Genomic DNA, 24,024 nt, shown 5'->3' on the forward strand with positions numbered 1-24,024 from the left:
ACATAAAATAAGATGACTGGTGATACCATGTTGTTGATTGTTTCATCGAGTTATTTAACGCCATTTTGAATACGTGGTGGACAGAAAAATAATATTATATTTATCTGGAATAAATAAGGCCTGAATCCATGGACTGAACTTAGCTTGTTCAATTTTATCAGTCTAATCACAATAAAATATTATTATTAAATATTAAAATATTACAATTAACATTTAAATATTTAAAATATATTAAAATGATGCTCTCTATCGAATGTTCGATTTTAATATTTTTTAAATATTTAAATGTTAATTGTAATATTTTAATATTTAATAATAATATTTTATTGTGATTAGACTGATAAAATTGAACAAGTATATATTCAACACAATATGACGCAACATTATCATCTCATGAACTTAGCTTGTTGGTGAATTCTCCAACATAGCGACGTCCAGAGCGAATTTGGATCGTAACCAAAGGCAGTCTTTCCTCAGGTGTAAACCATCTGCCATCTACCGATTACATGACCGTACGTCCAATTTCTGCATACACCTTCATGACTTTTTGATTAGGCCCCGGAGACAATGTCGTTATATTCTTAGTCATTTTATCTAAATAAATTGCGAATAAAGAAATAGGAAGAGGCATTACATCAGTTTCGTAACAGACGGTCACAGCTGTTTTAAATGGCATCTCGTCTGATCTGGGCTCCTCAGAGCCCTCTCTCGAGTTCCTCAAACAAGTGCGTAAAAAGAACTGCATCTAGAGCAGGCCGCTGTCATATTGATCTACCTGGAGGGGACGCAAGCCAATATCTCCCTCATCGTGCAAGGCAGAACTACGGCAAGCGTCTGGTTAGCTTCCTGTAGGTCACCGGTTTGAAAATCTCCGAGCAAGGCGGAAGATCGAAATCCCTGCCACAGCTCAGATTATCGTCCGGAGCCTTCTCACCACGGAGGCCCGGGTTCGCACCAACGACAGTCCATATCGAATCTCTGGTTGACAAAATGCCACTGGGATAGGTTTATCTCCAAGACGTTCGGATGTCCTCTGTCAGTGTAATTCTACCACTGCTCCATATTCAACGTAATTGGTGATACTCAATGGGCCCGAATATGGCTGTCTTCTGGGTTGTAGCGATATGTATTATGGTAAAAGTTCACCGACGTTTCAGAGGTCGGTGCTGTTTCCGTCATCAGTTAAAACTTTTGTAAATTTCTAATCAAATTCAACGCAACAATTATATATAGTTTATTAATAAGTCATTGCATGACTAATCACCTTCAAATCTCTTTAAAAATTCTCCAACACTAATTATATTGTTTATTGGTTATGGAAAATTATAAACAACAAACTATTTACAGGGCAGTGGGAAAAATGTACAGGGCTCCCGCCTGATTTGACAGCCCGCAACCAGATATAAAACGTATTTACAATTCCGTGAAGCAGAGTTCTTCTTTTTACGCTAAAAGTTGCACATCTAGTAAAGAAATTGCCTGATTTTTGTATTTTCAGTAAGTTCATTACACTGTTAACCGTGTTAACAAGGCCACATCGCTGAATCCTATCTTCATCCAGATGAACCTAACCCAAAACTTCGTGGACTATTCCTTTTTAAGTTTGTTCGAATGTTATATCCCCATCTGTTCCCAGGTTTTTTCAAGCGATTTTTTTTTTAAATTTAAGTCGAGTGCGTCTACATGCAAAATACCTATTCTAGGAATGCGAAATAAAACGTTTCTGTAATTTATTTCCATGTAAATGACAATTATTCCAGCTGGAATGATACATCGTTTGCAAGTCATGCAGACAGTCATTTAGACAGAAGAATTAATATATTTTCATACCTTCGAATTGTATTAGATTGCAATATATTGGAACAAAGTCTACTGACCGATAGCAAGGGGACAATTACACAGACTTCCTCATTTTTTATAATCTAACTAAAATCAGACGGTTTTATAGTTCATTTATTTTCTAATTTAAGTTTTTCTAAAGTCTGAAGAAAGCTCATTAAATTCTATCCTAGAATACTTTCCATTAACAGCGAAGTTTTATCACGCGAAAATAAGGAACTCTGAAGTTCCGAACGAGCACTTGTGACTGCTTCTGCTATTACAGTATTATCGGTTGTTCTGAGACCACTGTTCTTTGCTTTTTGTTCCCCTCAATTCTTTTCCCTATGTTTCTTTCTCCCTTCTCTACTTCTCCTATAATTATCTGTGTTTCTTCGTTTTATCCGTTTGGTTTTGTATCTCTCCCTCGAAGCTGAAATTAAATTAATCCAAAATAAGAACAAGATTTTAGTTACAGTCTTCAACTACGAAGGGCTATTAAGCCCGACCTGTGGCTTGCTGCTATCTAACTACAAACTTTTCCTAAATCCTGCCCAGACGTGAGGTAACACCCATATATAGGGGATCAGACTGTCTTCATAATACAACACATGAAGACGAGACTAACCACATGGACCGTAGCGGGATTCAGCCATATTAAGAAAATTATCATTATTATTTTCATTGAAGCACAAACATCTGCTTTAATATATTAATGAACTTTAATTAAAACTGATTAATTAATCAATTCGAACATTAGGGCCACCTACAATCAAGTGCATCTTAATATTGTTGCCTCAAGCTTCGGCAGTATTAATCCACTCACGTTATCCGTTGCGGTCACACTGACATCTTTAAAGTTTAGGAGACTGTCAGATTAAAACAGATCACGTCACATGGGATCGGATGCAGCAGTTACAAATAAAGGAATTATGAACTTGCGAAGTGCCAAATGAGAGGTATACGAGGTGTGATCGGAAAGTTTCCAGGCTGCGCGTATAAAAACCCGTACACTTATCTCAGGTATTAAATTCATCAATCACCCTCGAAGTAGTTCCCCTGGGAGTGAACACAACGATCCCAGCGCCGCTGCCAAGCCTGGAAGCATCCCTGGAAATCTTTCTTTGTCAGCCTGTCAAGCACCATCTGCGATTCTGCCTGAATCTCTTCTATCGTCTCAAATCTCCTTCCCTTTAGCTGAATTTTCATCTTTGGGAAGAGGAAGAAGTCACACGGCGAATAAGGAGGGTGGGGGATGACGGCCATGGTGTTTGAGGCCAAAAACTGCCGAACTTTGAGGGCGGTGTGCGCTGGCGCGTTGTCATGATGCGTCGCATGTGGAGTTCTTCCTTTAGAATCAGCTGACAGGTCCCATAGCCTATCCCAACAATGTCGCACAAGTCGTTGATGGTACGACGTCGATGTTCGTGAATGGCCTGCCGAATCTTCGTAACATTTTCGGGCGTTGTGCTCGAAGATGGTCGTCCAGAACGCTCGTCATCATCGGCAGAGGTTCGGCCATTTTTAAAACGTGAATGCCACACAAAAGTTTGTGCACGACCCATTGCGGACTCCCCAAATGCTTGCTTTAGCATTTCATAGGTTTCCGTAGCCGTTTTGGCGAGTCTTTGGCAAAATTTGATTTGTTCATGAAAATCCGCCATTCCGAAATCGCAGGAGGGTCGGTGTAATGCACTACCAAAACGCCCGTAACTAAGAAACAAATGCTACTTCGATGATGCCGGCTGGCACACTGATTCACTATGAATGTAGGCCGCACCCCCTAGCGGCAGAAGCTCGTGCTACATCCGGTTCGCCCGCTATTGACACAGTCTTGAAACTTTCCGATCGCACCTCGTATATCTCTCCATGGCGTGGTGCTTATTTTGTATTAGGGATAACCTCTCTTAGACAGTCTCCAGGCTAAAATCTGAATCAGGGACCTCCAGGAAGCAAATAAATTCTGCTAACCACTACATGCAAATCTGCTCTGTACTTTTGTATAGTTGATGGTCATAAAATATTAATTTCTATTTTGATAATTTACTAATTAGTAAGCGTGTGTCGTATTGTGCTATAAGTTATGACAGAGGTCAGTGTTTGCTGACCTGATTAATAAGAGTAATATCTCGATCAGATACGTGGTAAACCTGATAGATATCTTGATCGCCATATCATTCATCAACGAACAACCTGTTACCAGAGTTACGTATTTCTACATTTATTCGGTGCGTGCGTGTGTGTGTGTGTAGGGCTACGTAGATACGCTGTCTACAAAGCCGTGTTCCGTAAAGTGCCTCCCACCACTTTTGTAAACAATAGTGAAACAGAAAACTAATTTATAAATTAATCAAAATTCTAGGAACTTTGGACATAAAAGTTTAATTAATGTACTCATTTGGATTTTGTGAATAATTACTATAGTGAACTCTTGAGTTCGTATTGCTGTTACTCTGGGACGAAGCAAAACTTTTTAATGTGCCATGTGGTTTGTTTGCAGCGAAGTTAGACACAAACGTGTTTTAGATCTGCAGTTCTTTATCGCAATAAATAAGCTTTCGAATGTCACATGAATTAACGTACAGATACACATTTCTCAGCTCGTTATTTCCATGCTTACGTTAGTGACTGACGACGGTCGTTGGCCATTCCACTCACAGAACGGCCGGAATGAGAGCAAAGTAGGATTTCCAAGACTATCAATTATTCGTCATCATTCACTGAGTTTCATTTCATACGCCAAATTCACGGGCTTCTCGCCCTAAGGAAAGACCCTGTGTCTGAGATCAAGGAAAAGAGGGCAATATTCAGATCTATGAGGGACAAAGCGACAGGGTACTAGAGAAAATTACGCAATAAGTAACTTCATAACTTCTGCTCTTCGCTACATATTCCTACATGGATTAAATCCAGGAGGATGAGATGGCTAAAGCATTGAACATGCATGACAGCGATAAAAATGCCTACAAAATTTTAGTTGACATGAATGAAAGAGACATTTTTGAAGTTCTATATGCAGATCGACGGATAATATTAAAATGGATCTTAAAATACTTGATTGTAGGCTGTTGTAGACGCCGTAATGAAATTAATAAACGAAGGGCGGATCAAATATTTGTTGGCTAGCTGAGACACCGTCAGCTTCTCTCGAACGACAGCGCTGCAAGGAGTTTGTTGCCTTAAGGTACAATTTGGCTGCACGCGACAGAGACAAGCGACCGAGGCAAGCGACAGAGACGGGAGACGGACACATCGCAGCTTGTCGCCACACACTTTTGAGGTGACGACCGAGACATGCGGCAAAGTGTTTGTTTTCTTTGTTTTGTTGAGACATACGTGCACATATTCTGTGGAAAATGAGTACAAAAATGCTTCTAAAAAGGTTACTCGAAGAAGATGATGTGTTGCTGTGTTATTTGTTGCGAAAGAAACAAAGAAAACCTATGAGTTCAATATTCAAAACCAGACGTGAAGAAGGATCTTTCTGTCAGTGGTCAGTGGTCGGTTTTCTGCTACTAATTCTACCAATTGCTCATCTTGGTCACCAGTAAATTTAATTTCTGCCATTATTTTACTCAACAACACACGTGCTGCCTGAGCCCGTCGCGAGACACTACTGGTCCGAGAGCGGTCTCTGTCGCCTGTCTCTGTCTTTGTCTCGCGCTCGTAATTGTACTTCATACGATTGTACAGAGAGCAGACAGGAAGCGACCAGTCTCGGTCTCGCAATTCTGTCGCCTGCCTCGGTCGCTTGTCTCTGTCGCATGCAGCCAAATTGTACCTTTAGGGTAAGCGCTCGTAAGGAAGAGATTCAACACTGCAATGAAGTTACGACTGTCTTACGAGCTTAAAGCCTTAAACATACGACGTACGTTGGCTTTGTGAGCCTCCAGTGCAATTTATTTAAATGAAGAACGACTGTGTACATATTCCGAGACGCTGAAGAATTAACCACGAAATTCTGTGCCCGAAGTAAAATGAGGTTTTGCTCCATCAGCAAATATTTCTCGAAACTGATTGTTTCCATCTGCAAAACTATGCTGCCAGGTATTGTTTATTAATAATTACACAACTTTGTTTTGTATTTGTATGCATAGTTTCCTATACTCTCACCATGTCTCTAGTTTCCAAAATACAAAACAATTTTCATACAGAAACTTATAAGTATAATAGTACAGTGACTAGCTACGGACTGGACAACCGGGGTTCGATCCCCGACGGGGACAGAGGATTTTTTTTCCTCTGTCCTCTGCGTCCAGACCGGCTCTGGGGCCCACCCAGTCTTCTATCCAATGGGTACCGGGTTCCTTTCTCGGGAGTACAGCGTGGCCGGGATGTGATGCTGACCATTTAACCCCCCCCCCTCAAGCGCCTATATGGCGTGTAGGGGGACAGCTGTACTTTACTTTTACATTAGATGTCTCGATAAAAAAAATTATATATTTGGTCACAATGGCTTATTTTTCGGAGGTGTCTTGTTCTTGAAGTGTTCATCTGTGAGTAGCGAGTGACCAGCGCACTGCCTCTGCACAATTTCAATCCTGATTTTGACTGCTAGAGCCATCTGTTAGAGAATCAGGAGAGACTTGGGTGCTTAAATAACGCTGTCATCACTCCTACCTGGCTGAAATTGTTTTTAGTAACGAAACAAACATTAGGAATACGATGTTGCCTCCATTTTAGATCCAATTTTCACGAATATCCGTCGACTGCCTTAACAGATGACGTAAACACACAAACCCCGGCTACTTTCGTAATGAACTCGAAGAATTAAGCGAAAGGTCATTGATATTTGCTTCACACACAAAATAATGCTAGGTTTTGATGTCGGTAGTGATACTAAGGTAAACTGAACTCTGTTTTATTTCGAGAATCGATTATATTGGACTGAAGATGACTGTCTCCTTCTTAGTTTATTTAATAACGATGCTCTAACTGATAAATTTATAGATATCGAACGACAAACTGAATAATCATTATAAATAGAGAACATGGAAGGATGATGATACTGTCATCGACATCAGGACTTTCCGCTCTGAAGACGAAGGATTCCCTCGCATTAAGCACCAGACTGGTAGTGGACAATGAGTGCCTGCAACAAATAAGTAAGACATTCAAGTCCCATCAGGCAAACGCCGGTTTAACTGGGTCATCTGACGAGCTGTAATTAAACTTGTTCACAATGTTTTCTTTATTTTTATTTAGTGCTCTGTCTGACGACAGGTCCATATGAACAGGATCATTCCATCCTTTTCTCGGACTGGGACCTGTTCATATACGTTCTTGGCAGATGATCCAGAAGTGGTTTGCCATTGCCTTCTTCTGTGTGTGAATGGAGTAATTGTTGGGATGCCACGGAGAAACCGGGGAAGCCCCCGGAGGAAAACTCCGTGTTGCCTAGACCACGGCCTTGCCCAACACAAGTTATAAATTCGGGCACCGCCGGGAATCGAACCCGAGACCCCATTTTTGCCAACTAGATCACATTATTCACATCTTAATTTAACTTATTTACTTTTATTTTATTTAACGACGCTCTCAAATACGATACAACGAAGTGGTAGTATCCTGATTTATAATACTCTCCTGGTATTTTCCTGGAAGGGCTGTGGAAAACGACGAATACCCCTCAGTCAGGATAGCTCGTGTCCGCTCCGATATTTGAACCCGTTTCACAGTTTCCAGACAGTATGGAGTACGAAATTGTTTTTCGTTATATTTCGTTAAACATTCACGATGTCGATAAATGCATCAATATAAAAGTTTTTCTCCCCAAAGAACTGCTCAAGTTACGCCTTTAATTTTATGTGCGATGAGCTGTTTCTGCATTGAATTTTACCAAAATTTAAACGGCTATACCGAACCAATACGTATGAAAATTAAATTCAGTCTGTACCAAATTTTGCCTTAATCCTTCCTGTAGACTTCGTATTGAAATGTTAAATCCTTTTACATTCGGCATCGCGATGAACTGATCCCCTATCTAAGGTTACTAGTTGCCCGTCATGATAAAAGCAGGCGAAAAGCGAAAGACGATGGAGTGTTCATCACCGCACATGGGCTTCAAATGTCATGAAAGAAAACACACGATGTTTTAGTTGAACTTACCCAGCCATGTGCCCGGAATAGACGCCAACTATGTGTATAGTCATCTGATCAGGAAGATATTCAAACGTCGCCTTGACGTTCACGGTTTCCTGCTGGTCTCCCAAGTTGATCACGACGACGTACGTGTCCTCAGACTCCAACGTCCTGGAAAGAACTGCATTATAACTTGACCTATTCATTACATACAATTATTATTTGTTACGACAGTTCACAACTATTTTAAATTTTCCACATTTCAAAAGGATTTCTTAGGTGTACTTACAACAATTTTAGCCTGAATTCTGTTAAAAGGACGTGAACATAATTTTCTACGTGGACCATCTATCTTCCTAGAGTCTGATAAGGCCTCTGCGTATTTTATTTCTGAAATTTAACCATGTTTTCATCCAGAAAACTAATATCAACACAGACCAGGAGCTGATGTGTGCTGTTCAATTTCCTTCAAAACTTTTAATGGCGTATAAATAAAAATTAAAAATAAATGGTAATAAACCATCTCCATGTTTCAGACCATCCTGAATAGGAAATACGCCACATATAAATTGTCAATGCGGACATTAAAATGGGTTTTATTTGAAAGTCTCAGTAGCCAAGCCCAATTTGCTTCATCGCTAAACAGAATTAAATTAGAGTGTTATACGTTCAGTACTTTACTAGTAACTGAGGTATGGTTTTTTTTTTTTTAGTTTTAAAAAATAAGATGATATACTGTCCCATCGCGGTCCAATTTATTCAAGTATGTGACATGTTGATATATTATCAAAATTATTGTTAAAGAATTGAATTATCGTCGTTATAAGACCGGCGTATTATCACACGAAATATGATTTCTCACATTCGGTCAGATACACCCTATTGTCTTACATGACAGAAACAAATGGATGCATCTATCCGAATATGATCGCAGTGCCACTGATAGGTAATGAAGAATAATGGCACAATCTATAAGTATCTTGCGCAAAATAAGCAGATTTCAGACATGTGACATCGAGACGCATTCAACCAATAACATTTGTCCAAACGAAAGTGTCCAGTTATGATATATACAGCATGTCCCGAAAGAAAATACAAAATGGTGACCGCTTGTCATCAGTTGCTCGCCGCTGTCAACTGTGGCCATTTTGGACACCCACACTAGATTAGCCAATTCAAAGAGTGCCAATTCTGGCGTATGTAATGGCTTATTCCATTAAAATGTCTTTGTACCATTCACTGAACGTGCGTATACATCTGTTTGGGGCACCCTGTATTACCATGCAAATGTCAATTTAAATGTTACCAACAACCGCTAACATTAAATCCTGCTGTTCAGCAGATTCCAAGCCACCTCAACCTCACATATTCACAAACCTTTCCCCTGTCCAATTTCCTTCTTGGTCTTCCAAATAGACGTCTTCCTCAAAACTTTTCCATCAAAATCCTGTATAACCTCCACCCCGTCCCAGGTCACATGAAAAGTCCATCAAAGTCTTCAACATTTCACTACGCTAAGGGCAGTAACGAGACCAGATTTGTTTTCGAGACAAGAACGTTTTGTAAATACGTGCCTGGTAAAAGCCAGAACATTTTCTGAAAGAGCCGCAACCTGGCAGCCTCCGAGTTGGATGGTTCGAGTCTTTCGCAGTTCGGTGATCTGTTTGTACACCTTGTAGTGGCTCTTCGCTGCGGTTTTCTGGACCTCCAAATTCAGTTCCTTGTAGTTTTCGTTCACAGGCAGCCACGTTGTCTCGTTGCTGGAGAAACCTTGAAGACGACGATAAGCAATGAACATTCACATATTAAAACGTAACATCAGTAGCTTTGTCATTTTGTAGTCCGCTGACGTTCCGGTTATAACGAAGTTTCATTTTTGCTGTCCTTCCCTTGTACCCACTCCATGTCTTTTCTCTTTCGTTTGTCTTCTTTCACTTTGTTTCTACGTCACCGCAATCATTGGTCTTCCCAAAGTTCGTTTATTCACCATCTTCAATTTTTAAACTTTCAGCGGATTCCCCAATTCAAAAATGAGTGACACGTGTCCACATCACAGAATCGTCATTTGACCTAAGTTGCGTAATGTTTCCGTAGTTATCATCGAAAGTTAGGTTAGGTTAGGTTAGGTTAGGTTAGGTTAGGTTAAGTTAGGTTAGGTTAGGTCAGGTTAGGTCAGGTTAGGTTAGGTAAGGTTAGGTTATGTGAGGTTAGGTAAGGTTAGATTAGGTTAGATTAGGTTAGGTTAGGTTAGATTAGGTTAGGTTATGTGAGGTTAGGTAAGGTTAGATTAGGTTAGATTAAGTTAGGTTAGGTTAGATTAGGTTAGTTTAGATTAGGTTAGGTTAGATTAGGTTAGATTAGGTTAGGTTAGGTTAGTTTAGGTTAGGTTAGGTTAGGTTAGGTTATATATTGAGCAGGTGACTTGTCCTGTTTGTAATGAAGAAGAAGGAGGCTGAAGCCACACAAGATGTGAGGAAACTATAAGTTGAAGAGGAAAGCTTGTAGACAAGAAGATTTAATAGCATCAAGACAGAAATTGAAATCATAAAGACATCTACAACTAAAATAATGAGAAATTAAAAAAAGTTGGGTTATAGTTAAGCAAATACGAAGAGATATGATAAAGGACAGTGAGGAAGCGTGAGGATGAATAAATAATCAAATATGGGATAGCAAAGATAAGAGAAATGTTAAATTAAAAGCGAAAAAAGTAACGCTGTCCCACTACACGCCGTGTAGGCGTTTCGGGGGAGAGGTGGTTTAGCTCGTACTCATTCTCAACCTCGGCACTAGATGGGGGTGAGTGGTCAGCATCACGCCCCGGGGAAAGGACCCCGGTACCCATTGGATAGGAGGCTGGGTGCTGACAATACTAGTTACCTGCGCTAGTGCTGTTGTCCCACTGGAAGGGCGTCCTCTCTAGGTCACGTGTAGCCTCCAGGTAGTGATCAGGGCCCGCGTTTATGCCCTGAGGATCCTGGCACTGCTCCCACGTGATTAACGTGTTCTCCATTCCTATTTCTTCGCCGTTGTACGTGACGCCGATGCCCGGCAACAGATGTGCCAGGAAGTTCAGTCCGTCGACGAGTTCCCGGCTAAACCGACTCGCCACTCGATGCTGATCGTGGTTGCCTAGCTGCAAGGAGTAAAGGCGATGTCTCTTTATTGTCAGTTTCTTTCGCCATGTTTGTACATCCACTACCCGCTACTTAACCCTCCAGCGCTCGCGTCCACCTTTGGAACGTCCAGACTCGCGTGTGAGCGCCGCGCCGCAACCCATCAATTGAGCAAATACTTAATCAGACTATTACTGACTTTTAATTTATTTATGGAGTTACGAGTAAGAGACTAATAAAATGTTAACACATTGTATAAAAGTCCAATTGAAGCTTCGATTTCATCGATTGAAGTTTCTAAGCAGTCTCTCTGCCTAGAATAATTTTCTCTAATTTTTTCCAGTTGTTTATTTGTGAATTTTGTGATATCACCCAATAAATTATCTGGAAAAAATAGCTGCCAGCACTCGATCTCGGTTTTTCAGTTTTTTGCGTATCCTTTGACCCCAGGAAAGTGAGAGATAAAGTTTTTCATTGGCGCCTTTTTACATCTTCGAAGGGGAATGTTTCGAAATTTAGTCATTTTATCTTTGCCAAGATAAAGATCACTTATTCCTGCATTGGAATCTTCATCTAAACTTTCAGCCGAGTTTTCGGATTGACTACCGTGATTCTCCTCTCGTGGTTCCTCATCAGAATCCTGACTATCATCGAATTCACAATCTGTAATTTCTCCTGCACTCACTTGTTCTCTTTCACGTTCTTCTTGTTCTAATAACCACTTCAACCAAACATTTGGATCAGATGATCTTGTTTTAGAAGCCATTATTGGTAAACGTGACCAATAGAGACGAAATTAACCCAAACTTAAAAACAATTCACTTTGGAACACAAACACTCGCGTGTGAGCGGGCCGCCGCACTATCAGAATTCTACAAGTAAACTGAACAAAGTGGGTCTACAGTCGTAGCTAGAAATTTTTCCTTTGAAATTTCCATGGAAGGGGGTTTCCTCTTAACATAGATCGAGCGACAGGATAGAAAAAATTTCCTAGAAAGAGTTATCAGACGTTTACTGAAAATGCGGCGCTGCGCTCACAACGCGAGTCCTGGAGGATTAAATTGAGTAATTTACCGACTGATAACGAAGCGGCCTCTTAAACATAATATTCTTCGCGGAAGATGCCTTCTTGAGGCCAGACAGTGAAGAAATTACCGAAGTTTTCTTTTCGTGAGTTTTCATCTCCCTGATAATGGAGGCAGAATGTATCACCGAAACGTTGGTGAACTCGTAACAGACTACACGGCACAACAACCCATAAAACAGCCATTTCCAATATCGAGTTCAGATAAGCCTTCCGTTGCAATCCATCCCATCATGTTGGATCCGGTGTTGTTCTCGGTTTACGAAAGCAACTCAGAAGTGACCTCTCCGTCTGAGGTTGACTGCGTAAGAAGTGACTGACCCCAGCGTTCAACGAATCTGATTTCAGAGCCCATCACTGGATACGGGTCAGTTACAACCACCTCCTATCTTCAAAATCGATTTCCCTAAACTCAATCTCAAATGAAAATTTAATTAATCACAATTGTATATAAATAAAATTATACATAAGATATTAAAATATCATTTACATATTTGGTACAACTTTTACTACATGTTTCGGTTACATTGAACCATCTTCAGGTGTAAAGTTAAAAGTTAAAAATTATAATCTTATAAACTAAAACTTAATTACTGTTGTTGTGTAACTTCTGATGATGTTTACTTCCAAATTCATTGGAGTGAGGGTATATTTTGAAGTGATAGTGGTTTATAATTTATAATTTTTAACTTTTAACTTTACACCTGAAGATGGTTCAATGTAACCGAAACATGTAGTAAAAAGTTGTACCAAATATGTAAATGATATTTTAATATCTTATGTATAATTTTATTTATATACAATTGTGATTAGACGGAAAAAACACGAATAATTAAATTTTAATTCACAATATGACGCAATTATATCAACTCCCTGAAAAACTTTTCAATAAGAAACCTATATCCATTTCTCTTCTCGCGCATGCGCTATAGATGCCCCGCTCATTTCATTACTACGAGTTATTTTCACGGTGCGCATAACATAGACGATAGCCTCTGTCCGTATTTTTCATTTCTAGAGCCGATAAATCGATTCTGACAAAATATGGCATTATGCTATTACAGGCCATCCGACATTTAACTTCTGGAAATCGGTGAGAACAAAATGGCGGATGGACGAAGTCCACTCTGGCCAATAAAAGGACCTGATATGACGATGGTAACGGTTAAAATTTATGCTCGTGATTCTTATTGATAATAATGATCAAAACAACGCGAATGAGCTGCAGTTCTTTTGTTAACGTCATCGTCTAAGCTGATCAGAACAGCTGGGAGCTCTGGCCATGCCAAAGTACAGAGAGCGCTGACTTCACACGTCTTACCTACATTCTGACCTATGATTCTTCGTGTGCACGTGTGTCCATATCTTCCTATCTGTTTGTACATTTTTAACTGCATTTTGCATCAATGCATACATCATCTGAAGTGGTTGGATTAGGTGCAAAATTCTATATTTGTATCTGAAAGATACTCGGTTCCAATCTTAGCCGGGTCACCGTCTATGATGACCCATTTTCTTCACCAACATTCCTGATCCTCTCCCAACGAATACAGAAATATTACAGCCAAATTCTTCCCCTACTCACCTTTAATAATCATCCTCCAATCGTATTCAATATTATATAAAGTACGTATTTTAAACAACGCAGATAAATATCCTAGAAATTATTACTTCTATCCAATAAGTCTTTTGAAAAGTTGCAGTAAAATAACCATCAGTCGCATGACAGCATTTTTCGAAGTGGTAAATTTCTTGGTATTACCACTCACATCGAATACATCATCAGTAAACTAAAATACAATGAAAATATACGAGTCGATTTCTTTATCTCTCTGATCTACGTAATTCTACGTAACACAGTCGTCCTCACTTACCACCCAGTTTGGCGTACGTCCATCCGTCATAACGTCCAAGTATTCGTTAATAGTTCTGCTGAAATCTTCAGCTGTTGACAATTTATTTATGTCTGTAATTAACCGGAAGTTAAAGGGGAAATGTCCGCCTGGAGCATCATCCGTTCCATAATAGCCCATCGTCTGGTTAATAGTTCCGTATGTTTCCAGCATTAACACCCTGTACCAAACAGTTACAGTTAAAATTCTATATAATACATCAGTTAAACCTTGTATTTATTTTAAATTAATGTATAATAGAGAACAACATAACTTTTGATCGAAATATAACAAAAATTGGTCGTTCTCTTACTTTGTCCGTCCATATTCGACGCTTTTCTCGTCCATTACTTTCCGCCACTCGGCCACCATCTCGTAGGTCTCTGGGAGATGCGTAGGGGCTGACGTCTCCGAATCAGGCGCGTCTATGGGTCCTTCGAACAGGTGCGGAACGGCATCAACGCGGAACCCGTCCACGCCCTTGTCCAGCCAGTAACGGAGCACATTCTGTACAAGATCAGCTGTTACACGTCTGAAGTCGAGTGATAGCCCATTCATCTACTCAGAGCATCCGTTTCGACATAATCCTTTACAGATTTAAAGTCTGTAGTAAATCTTACAGCCTTGAAAATCCAAACTTGAATTTTTATTAAATTTATTCAATTAAAACAAGTAAGTCATATTCTATAACGGAGAGACTGGTTATAGATTAAACAATGACAAGCTGCCTAATAACAGATTAAACATAGCAATATAAAACAATCAAACAAACAAACAAACAAACTATTCACACTATAAAAAAGAAATCATCATCAGTGGCAACAGGGAAATTAATTAATTTAATCAAAATAGTTTAAAATTGGTTTAAAAAAATGGTTTAGAAAACAAATCATGAAATATGAAATATGTTTAATAAACATAGCAAGTTATGAAAAAAAAGATAAACTATAAAATTAAGATAAAAATAAAAATAGGCAACAAACTAGATTTTCTGAAAGAGTTTCGTTGACGACAGGCGTCGTCGTAGGCCATGCTCCTGACGAAGCCTGTTTCGGGAACTTCGTCTTCCCCTACACTCTCCCTATTCTTCTCTGTTAGCTCTCATAGCTCGGCTTACATACATACTTCGTCAACAGATAGGACCTGAGCATGCCCATTCCTCCCTCCGTCCCCTCCCTGATCGTTTCGAGTGTCATCTTCGCTACCTTCAACCAATTAAGATTTTACTGACGCACTCAAATCAGCATGACGATCGAGTATATAAACGCGGTGATGGACCAATGAAATTCTTTCTTTAATTCGCTTCTTGTCGAGTCTTTGGCGTGACATTAAGAAATGTGCTCACGAAACGTTAAAATATGGGAATTGTAGGACAGGATTTCCGTATCCCTGTTGAAGTGTATTTAATACTTCACACTGATAAATACGATTCAATAACAAGATTAAAATTAATAATCTTTAAGTAGGTTGAACATTGTCCACTGCCTGAAGTGTTTTTAGCTCAAATGAACAGATCTTGAACCCATTATTCAATCAAGAGATCGATATTTTGATTACCAAACATGTGATAAGTCTCTCTACGGCACGCAGCCTTGGACGATTACATATTGAAACATTTATTGACAGTTTATCGACTGGATGTGTTATCATCCAGTGATAATCTGATCATGAATGACAAATTCAAATACGTCGTGAAAGGAACATGTCCCGGCCTGTTTTTTAAAGTAGATTCCTGGGGATGAAATTGCTTCTCAAACAGCGCTCTGCGCCCTGAACTTCCTTCGTTAGTTGGTTGTTTGGTTAGTCCCTTGTAGTTTTTCCTTAAGGAATGAAGGAAACCACGTTTGGACCTCGTCATTGAGGATCTTTCTCGCTCTCCTGCTACATGCCCAGTCCATCTCATGCCCCTTGATTTGAAAACCTCCGCTACAAAGTTCCTCATCACATAATTATCTCAATTCTCCAGTGACCTCGTCTATTTTAAGTCCAAAATTCTTCTCATTACTTCCTTCTTAAATAAATTTATGGACACTTGAAAAAACGTGTAAATTTGTAGTTATTTGTATTTTAATGTTTAAAAATTTAGATTGGGTATAAGAAGGTAAAGGATTCTTAAGTGGATGTCAGGAGACATCACACCCAAATTAGGACGTTGGAGAGACGATAAATTAATACGTTTTAGTCACAAAGATTGATGAGAAGGGTCATTTGAAAAATCTATGTGTAGATGTCGGGATAATATTAAAATTGTACCTCATAAATAGGATGTAAACGTGTGGGTTAGATCAGAGGTTCGCCAGTGATTATCTGGCTTCATTTACTTAATCGCGGTATGACAATGATTATAAAAAAATATGAAAAAGTTAATAAAATCTCATGAACAAACAGGACTGAAATGACACGATACTTGAGGACTGAATTAAAAATTCGTTCTTCCTTTTTTTCAATTTTTTTCGTACGCGTCATTGTGTGGCCTCATTTTTAAACGTGACTGTACTCAATTGCAATTATTTCACAAAGAATTTATACAATCAAACCAGAAAGTGCCGCTTAGTCGGTTAATGCACAGAATACATTGCATTGGCACTTTATTTCCATACCAAGAGCTCGAAAGAAGACCAGCAAGAGACTTTACCGAGTCGCGTGACGTAAAAATTTGCATGTACTGAAAATTGACACTGCAATTCTTGTAACAAGAGGCACATAATGAATATGGGCGGAGGCAGCAAGGACCTCTGAAACGTCGGTGAACACGGCGCAACAACCTAGAGGACAGCCATGTTCAGACTCACCGCCGTGAAAACCTCAAATCTTACGTAACTAACCTAACCCGCCACTGCAGCGCTCTGGTCCGCTAGGGCGAAGGGCCCCGAGTACCCACCTTCATTTCCTCGACAACAAGCGGGTTTCCATAGTTGAGGTCGGGTTGTTTGGGGTCGAACTGGTGCAGGTAATACTGGTTTCTTTCCGGACGCCATGTCCAGGCCGGACCCCCAAACACGCTTTGCTGGAAGACACAAACACATGGCGTTAACACTGCAGCCAACGTGATAAATATCTTATGAAAGGTTACTATCTTGCTTTAGCTTAGTGTTATAAGTTGGTACAATAAATCGTAATCAAACATTTCTCGAGTAAATTATTACTTGTAGGTTGGATGCAATCGTTATAAGTTTTTTTTTAAGTTTAATATTATCACCATCAACTACTACGGATTAGGCCTTGTGACTTGTTCCAACTCAGAATTACTTCTGAAATTATGAATCAGTTTGGATATTTGACAGGACTCCTTTGGACGATTTATCAGCCAGTCTCAAGGACTCCTTTCTGCACAGGACAGCGCAAGGCAGTAAGGCGAGGACACACGTCAACGCCTTGAACATATCCCGGTATCCACGTGGTCACTTAGATAAGCATTTTAATATAATTATAAATATTTTGCATTTTAATCAAGTCTGACTTCTAATTCCCAATGTCTTCAGTAATAAAACTGATTTGAGGAATCTGCTACTGTATTTGCGTATACAGAAACGACTTATCGTTTTAACAAATGCAGTTTAAATTATGAATGGATGGCTGTTTAGCGTAAAAGTGTTACTCGTTATTTAATCGATTTTATTATTCAACTAGTATGTAGAATCGTTAATTATTAAGTAAATGGGACTACTTTGTCGCAAGATGGACTAACATTGTTACGTATTACATTTAATAAAAGATGTTCTGCATCGGGGCGCCATCTTGCATACTCCCAGGACTTACCCAGTTGTTTGGCGGAATCCTGTTTCCAGCCGTGTCGACTCTCCCGTCGTGCCACGTGTAATAGTTCGTAAATGGTTCCTCCCTCTGGAGGGACCTCACGAACCATTCGTGTTCGTCACTGGAGTGGTTAGGTACGAAGTCCAAAATCACTCTAATGTCTGCAACGATTATGAATTAATTTAAACGTAAACCATTTCGAAATTTTGAAGCATTTAACTATTGTGAAACAGCAAATTCTTTGTACTTTTGATGCAAAATCCTCTTGAAATTGCATCTGCCTTTAACTTCATCGTGAACGTATTTTTTATTTATTTCTGTTCTCGAACTCTGATACATTTTACGATTTATTATTTATATATTATGATTTAGTGCTGCGCTCTGCTGGCGACACATAAAATCATGCTTCGTTCTCTCTGATTTTTTCTCTATATCAGCCTGTTTACACTCATCTTAGGGAGTTACTTTATCTTTTCTTTGTGGCATTTATGTAATAGACATTTTTACTAGTATTAGCCCCCAAAACAAGCCGATAGAAAATATAGTGTGGGATGCAATTAGATGTCACCTGAAAAATAAACGAATGTCATCGGGCTCCTATATTTAAACCCACCGAACGTTATTTGTAAACTTGGAAAGCTTTCTAACATTTCAAAAAAAAAATTCGAACAAGGACTAATTTATAGTTTATAGTTTAGATGCGTCATGTTTGTGTTAAAATTCAGTATATATTTATTTATTATTTCAGTCTATACACAAACTTAGTTTTTTTAAAATGTTGTTGTTAAAATTAAAATTTAGCGCTTTTCATCGTTATTTCGATGTTACAATTTCAGCTCTTATTATTTTACGACATGTTTCGATGCTATTGCATCATCTTCAGGTCTTTTGTTGTTATTTTTATCTTTAAAACTAATATATATCTATTAATGCAAGCTTTTATTGATTTATTTGTTTTGTAGATTTCTTTTGTAGGTGTTCCTTTTGATCTTCGTAGTGTTTTGCATATTTAGGTCAGTTGTTCATTATTCTGTGAAACAATTAATTAACATTTGAATTATTAATATTAATATGAAAATTTATTTTACGAAACAAGTGTAATCACTCACTTCACGCGTTCTAGACCGCGTCACTTACCCGATAGATTTGCTATGATCAGAAGAACGTCCAAGTGTGCCAGTGTTCCGAACACAGGATCGATGTCTCTGAAATCTGAGATGTCGTAGCCGAAATCGGCCATCGCCGATTTGAAGATAGGTGACAGCCATACTCCGCCAACGCCCAGGTCCTTCAGATGCTCAAGTTTTTCTGCAATACCTGAACAAAGAAACGCCTTAATTCAACAGGTCTTCTTTCTACTCATGCCAGAAAGCAAGAACAATAATGCTGAAGGATGACGCCACATGAGATTGCGGAATGGCCCAGTCAGTAATGATTTATAAAAAGGTGACCTCACATCTAAACTATTAAGTGATGACATTTCATTAGACTTTAAATATTTTAAAAATCCACGTGAAATATACATTCTACAAATATACTATTCTTAATATATTTTTAATATAAAAATCAATTTTAGTAATCCAATAATAATAGAACGTTACCGGAAGGCGACTATTACTTTAAACATAATAGAGTTTCATCAATTATTATAATTTTATTTGTAATAGCGTGTATAAATTTTGATTGAAAAAAACCAAATACATTTTTATTAATTCTGATGTAGGGGTTCTCAACCTTTTTCGTTGGCGTATCACTAATTCTAATTTAACACCAATCAAATTTATGTTAATATTATCTTTTGATTTTCTTACTTGGTTCGCGTACCACCAGTGGTAAGCGCACCATAGGTTGAGAAACCCTGGTCTAGCGGATTCAAAAACCATACGCACAAAAGCGAAAATTTAGGTAACTACAATATTAAGTTCAGAACGTCTGTCTGTTTCAGTATTAGAAATTTAGCAACTTTATGATGTTTCTAAGTTTATATTTTATTTATAACTGCATTTGAATAAATTCATTTCGTTCAGTGTAAAAAAATTCGAGTGCTACTGGATTTCTTCCAAAGAATTAGTGATACTGAGCTTTGGTAGTTGGAAAGATGGCTTCTTTATCTCTAAATACGTCTAAACCTTGGTCTTTTGTTTTCTGCAATTCTGGGACTCTATTATTCCAACTTATGGTCCTGATTTGATCGGACATTCTCAGTATTGTGAGATATAACAGTTATGGATACATTTTTATGTATCTTTCTGAAGATCTGTTCTGTTTCCAGTAGTGATTATTCCATTTCTTCATTATTGTTACGTGGTAACAGGGAATTAAAGATTTGTCAGTTGAGTCGATGCATTTCATGGGCTGTTTTAACTGCCCTTTTAGGTTAGGTTAGATTAGGTTAGGTTAGGTTAGGTTAGGTTAGGTTAGATTAGGTTAGGTTAGGTTAGGTTAGGTTAGGTTAGGTTAGGTTAGGTTAGGTTAGGTTAGGTTAGGTTAGGTTAGATTAGGTTAGGTTAGGTTAGGTTAGGTTAGGTTAGGTTAGGTTAGGTTAGGTTAGGTTAGGTTAGGTTAGGTTAGATTAGGTTAGGTTAGGTTAGGTTAGGTTAGATTAGGTTAGGTTAGGTTAGGTTAGGTTAGGTTAGGTTAGGTTAGATTAGGTTAGGTTAGGTTAGGTTAGGTTAGGTTAGGTTAGGTTATGTTAGATTAGGTTAGGTTATGTTAGGTTATGTTAGGTTAGGTTAGGTTAGGTTAGGTTAGGTTAGGTTAGGTTAGGTTAGGTTAGATTAGGTTAGGTTAGGTTAGTTTGGGTTAGTTTAGGTTAGGTTAGTTTAGGTTAGGTTAGGTTAGGTTAGGTTAGGTTAGGTTAGATTAGGTTAGGTTAGGTTAGGTTAGGTTAGGTTAGGTTAGATTAGGTTAGGTTAGGTTAGGTTAGGTTAGGTTAGGTTAGGTTAGGTTATGTTAGATTAGGTTAGGTTAGGTTAGATTAGGTTAGGTTAGGTTAGGTTAGGTTAGGTTAGGTTAGATTAGGTTAGGTTAGGTTAGGTTAGGTTAGGTTAGGTTAGGTTAGGTTATGTTAGATTAGGTTAGGTTATGTTAGGTTATGTTAGGTTAGGTTAGGTTAGGTTAGGTTAGGTTAGGTTAGGTTAGATTAGGTTAGGTTAGGTTAGTTTGGGTTAGTTTAGGTTAGGTTAGTTTAGGTTAGGTTAGGTTAGGTTAGGTTAGGTTAGGTTAGATTAGGTTAGGTTAGGTTAGGTTAGGTTAGGTTAGGTTAGGTTAGGTTATGTTAGATTAGGTTAGGTTATGTTAGGTTATGTTAGGTTAGGTTAGGTTAGGTTAGGTTAGGTTAGGTTAGGTTAGATTAGGTTAGGTTAGGTTAGGTTAGGTTAGGTTAGGTTAGGTTAGGTTAGGTTAGGTTAGGTTAGGTTAGGTTAGATTAGGTTAGGTTAGGTTAGGTTAGGTTAGATTAGGTTAGGTTAGGTTAGGTTAGGTTGAGTTAGGTTAGGTTGGCTTAGGTTAGGTTGGGTTAGGTTAGGTTAGGTTAGGTTAGGTTAGGTTAGGTTAGGTTAGGTTAGGTTAGGTTAGATTAGGTTAGGTTAGGTTAGGTTAGGTTAGGTTAGGTTAGGTTAGGTTAGGTTAGGTTAGGTTAGGTTGAGTTAGGTTAGGTTGGCTTAGGTTAGGTTGGGTTAGGTTAGGTTAGGTTAGGTTAGGTTAGGTTAGGTTAGGTTAGGTTAGGTTAGGTTAGGTTAGGTTAGGTTAGGTTAGGTTAGGTTAGATTAGGTTAGGTTAGGTTAGGTTAGGTTAGGTTAGGTTAGATTAGGTTAGGTTAGGTTGCAGACTGCAATCTTTGCACAACATTTTCAAGCGTCCAAAAATAATATTTTAATTAATGGCCACGGGATATACTAAGCGTCTTGCAAAACGTATTTACAAATTTAAACTCGTACAACAATTTTACATGCAGACGCAACGTGAGTTGGCAATGCACGCTACTTATCACTTGTATTACAACAGCAATCTGTCATTTAAAAATATTTGGACTACAAGCAGATCAGTATTACCACAAATTTCTAATCAAGACGTTCTTTGTTAGTTTACGTGCAGTTAGAATCTGAGGTTCTCACTACGGAGAGTATGAATATGGCTGTCTTCTGAGTCATAGCGCCGTGCAGTCTGGTAGAAGTTTACCAACGTTTCAGAGGTCCCTGCTATCTCCATCATCAGGGCGATAAAGCGCAAGAACCTCTGAAACGTCGGAGAACTTCTGCCAGACTGCACGGAGCCACAACCCAATGACAGCCATCTTCTTTACAAGCAGTTGTATTTATTATTGAAGTTTCGTTTTACCTAAATAAAAATCAGAATTAAGTCAATAAAATTTTCTTTATGGATCTTCCACCCGTATACATCGGCAAATCCCTGGTTTTATTACGACACTCTGGATTACGATGCATGATACAGATAATAATTCTCAGTTTCAAATTGCCATGATGGATAAAATAATAAATTAATCAATAGATACCAAGCAGGTCGCCGACGCCACCTCCACTACTGTCCTTGAAAGATAGTGGATAGATCTGGTAGAACACAGTGGTCTGCCACCAGTCCAACTCTGCCTCGGGCTGCTCAGGATACGGGCTGACCCCAGCAATTATTACCAGGGAAACCAAACACCACAGGATTCTCATGGCGACTGTCATTAGTGTCTGCACAGTGAACTCGGTTTATATAAGATGCTATTGTGAAACAAATCCAGAATTTTGTTACTACGTAACATGATAATTACTGTTCAAAATATACAGATAGTGTTTTTCTATTGTACTGTCTCGTTATCATAACAAATATGTTTATTAGATCATTTTGTGATATGGTCTTAAGAGCTATGATCAGACAACATGCAGTGGGGACACATGAAATCTGAGTTACGGGAGAAATGTTTTGTAAGATCTGATTAAGCTACCAGACTTCGCGTAGCTGTCGTTAAACACGACAACAAGAAATACTTCAGTGCTTCACACAGATTTAGATAAAATCGTATCTTCGGTGGCCGGTAAGAATTTCTTAATTCAGACAAAATGTGTATTGGCCAATGTCCGAAGATATGTTACTTCCTCTGACACTCTGTATAAAATTGCTATCAGTTTCACTGAGTAACAATTTTTCTTTTAATTTGATAATTACTCTATATCTTTCCATTTGATTCATAATTCGCGTTAAACAGTGCTTGAACTCGGACAATTAATTCGTTCAAAGTCAGCTTGACTTTCATGCTAGATCACTAGCAGGACGATACTTAAAAGACTATAAAGGTCCACTCTTTTGAGTACACTGACTTTCATAAGTTATTATACACTAGAGCAGAGCGCTCCTTTCGGGGGGGGGGGGGGGGGTTGCGTTTTAAAATCTTGTGTAAGACACTAAACTAACCCCACCTTCGGGTGGGGGGGGGTTAGTTTAGTGTCTCATTCAAGTGTTTCATAAGTTATTATACATTCAGCATTAAAGTCGACGTCAACAGGACAAATCAAAGAAATAAAAAATGCTATAATCGTATCAAATACCACGGTGGTCTAGCGGTTAGAACGCTGGCCTTGTAATCCTGGGATCTCGGGTTCGATTCCCGGCTGTGCCCGAATTTATAACTTGTGTTGGGCAAGGCCGTGGTCTAGGCAACACGGAGTTTTCCTCCGGGGGCTTCTTCCCCGGTTTCTCCGTGGCATCCCAACAATTACTCCATTCACACACAGAAGAAGGCAATGGCAAACCACTTCTGGATCATCTGCCAAGAACGTATATGAACAGGTCCCAGTCCGAGAAAAGGATGGAAGGATCCTGTTCATATGGACCTGTCGTCAGACAGAACACTAAATAATAATAATCGTATCAAAGGTAAACATCATTGTTGGAGTAGTCTGAATACAGATTATTGTCGTGCAACAATGAGTTCCAACGTTGGACCGTTATCACTTAAAAGGCGACAGACAGACAGACACGTACGGACCCATAAGGTATTCTTCGCTCACGCCAGATCCCACGCTGTTTTTTCTCTTAATCACCGATTCTCAGACACAAAGAAACATAGACCTGCGTCTTTTCTCGCTTTTTCTTTTAACATTCTTTCTCCTCCTTCTTCTCTTTCATTCCCTGTGTCCTTCCCTCTCTCTCGCATTCTTTTAATCCTCTTGCATCTTCTTCCTTTTATATTTTTTCTACCTTTTTCTCTCTTTCTCGTTTTTTCTAGACTTATTTCACTCTTGTTTCTACCCTCGCTGCTTGCATATGAATC

General features: G+C 38.9%; 1 protein-coding gene across 4 annotated transcripts in view; it reads right to left on the bottom strand.

Moving 5' to 3' along the window:
• Positions 1 to 5,854: 5,854 nt before the first annotated feature.
• Positions 5,855 to 24,024, bottom strand: part of LOC110832399 (maltase 2) — a 35,559-nt gene continuing 17,389 nt past the window's right edge. For 2 of the 4 annotated variants that reach the window (XM_022069360.2, XM_022069361.2), the window contains exons 2-10: positions 18,885 to 19,064; positions 17,751 to 17,908; positions 16,873 to 16,998; positions 14,305 to 14,498; positions 13,974 to 14,172; positions 10,780 to 11,035; positions 9,474 to 9,669; positions 7,927 to 8,070; positions 5,855 to 6,910 (exon numbers count right to left, since the gene is read on the bottom strand). In XM_022069360.2, the coding sequence (XP_021925052.2) occupies positions 6,763 to 6,910; positions 7,927 to 8,070; positions 9,474 to 9,669; positions 10,780 to 11,035; positions 13,974 to 14,172; positions 14,305 to 14,498; positions 16,873 to 16,998; positions 17,751 to 17,908; positions 18,885 to 18,987 (1,524 nt within the window). In that variant the 5' untranslated portion in view covers positions 18,988 to 19,064 and the 3' untranslated portion in view covers positions 5,855 to 6,762. Of the gene's footprint in view, positions 6,911 to 7,926; positions 8,071 to 9,473; positions 9,670 to 10,779; positions 11,036 to 13,973; positions 14,173 to 14,304; positions 14,499 to 16,872; positions 16,999 to 17,750; positions 17,909 to 18,884; positions 19,065 to 22,260; positions 22,475 to 24,024 lie in introns of all 4 variants that reach the window. The other 2 variants (XM_022069357.2, XM_022069358.2) reach the window with 2 other exon arrangements.

The sequence above is a fragment of the Zootermopsis nevadensis genome, unplaced genomic scaffold (assembly GCF_977971745.1).
Source record: "Zootermopsis nevadensis isolate Lab colony 2312 unplaced genomic scaffold, Znev_1.0 Znev_ptg000013l, whole genome shotgun sequence".
NCBI lineage: Eukaryota > Metazoa > Arthropoda > Insecta > Blattodea > Termopsidae > Zootermopsis > Zootermopsis nevadensis.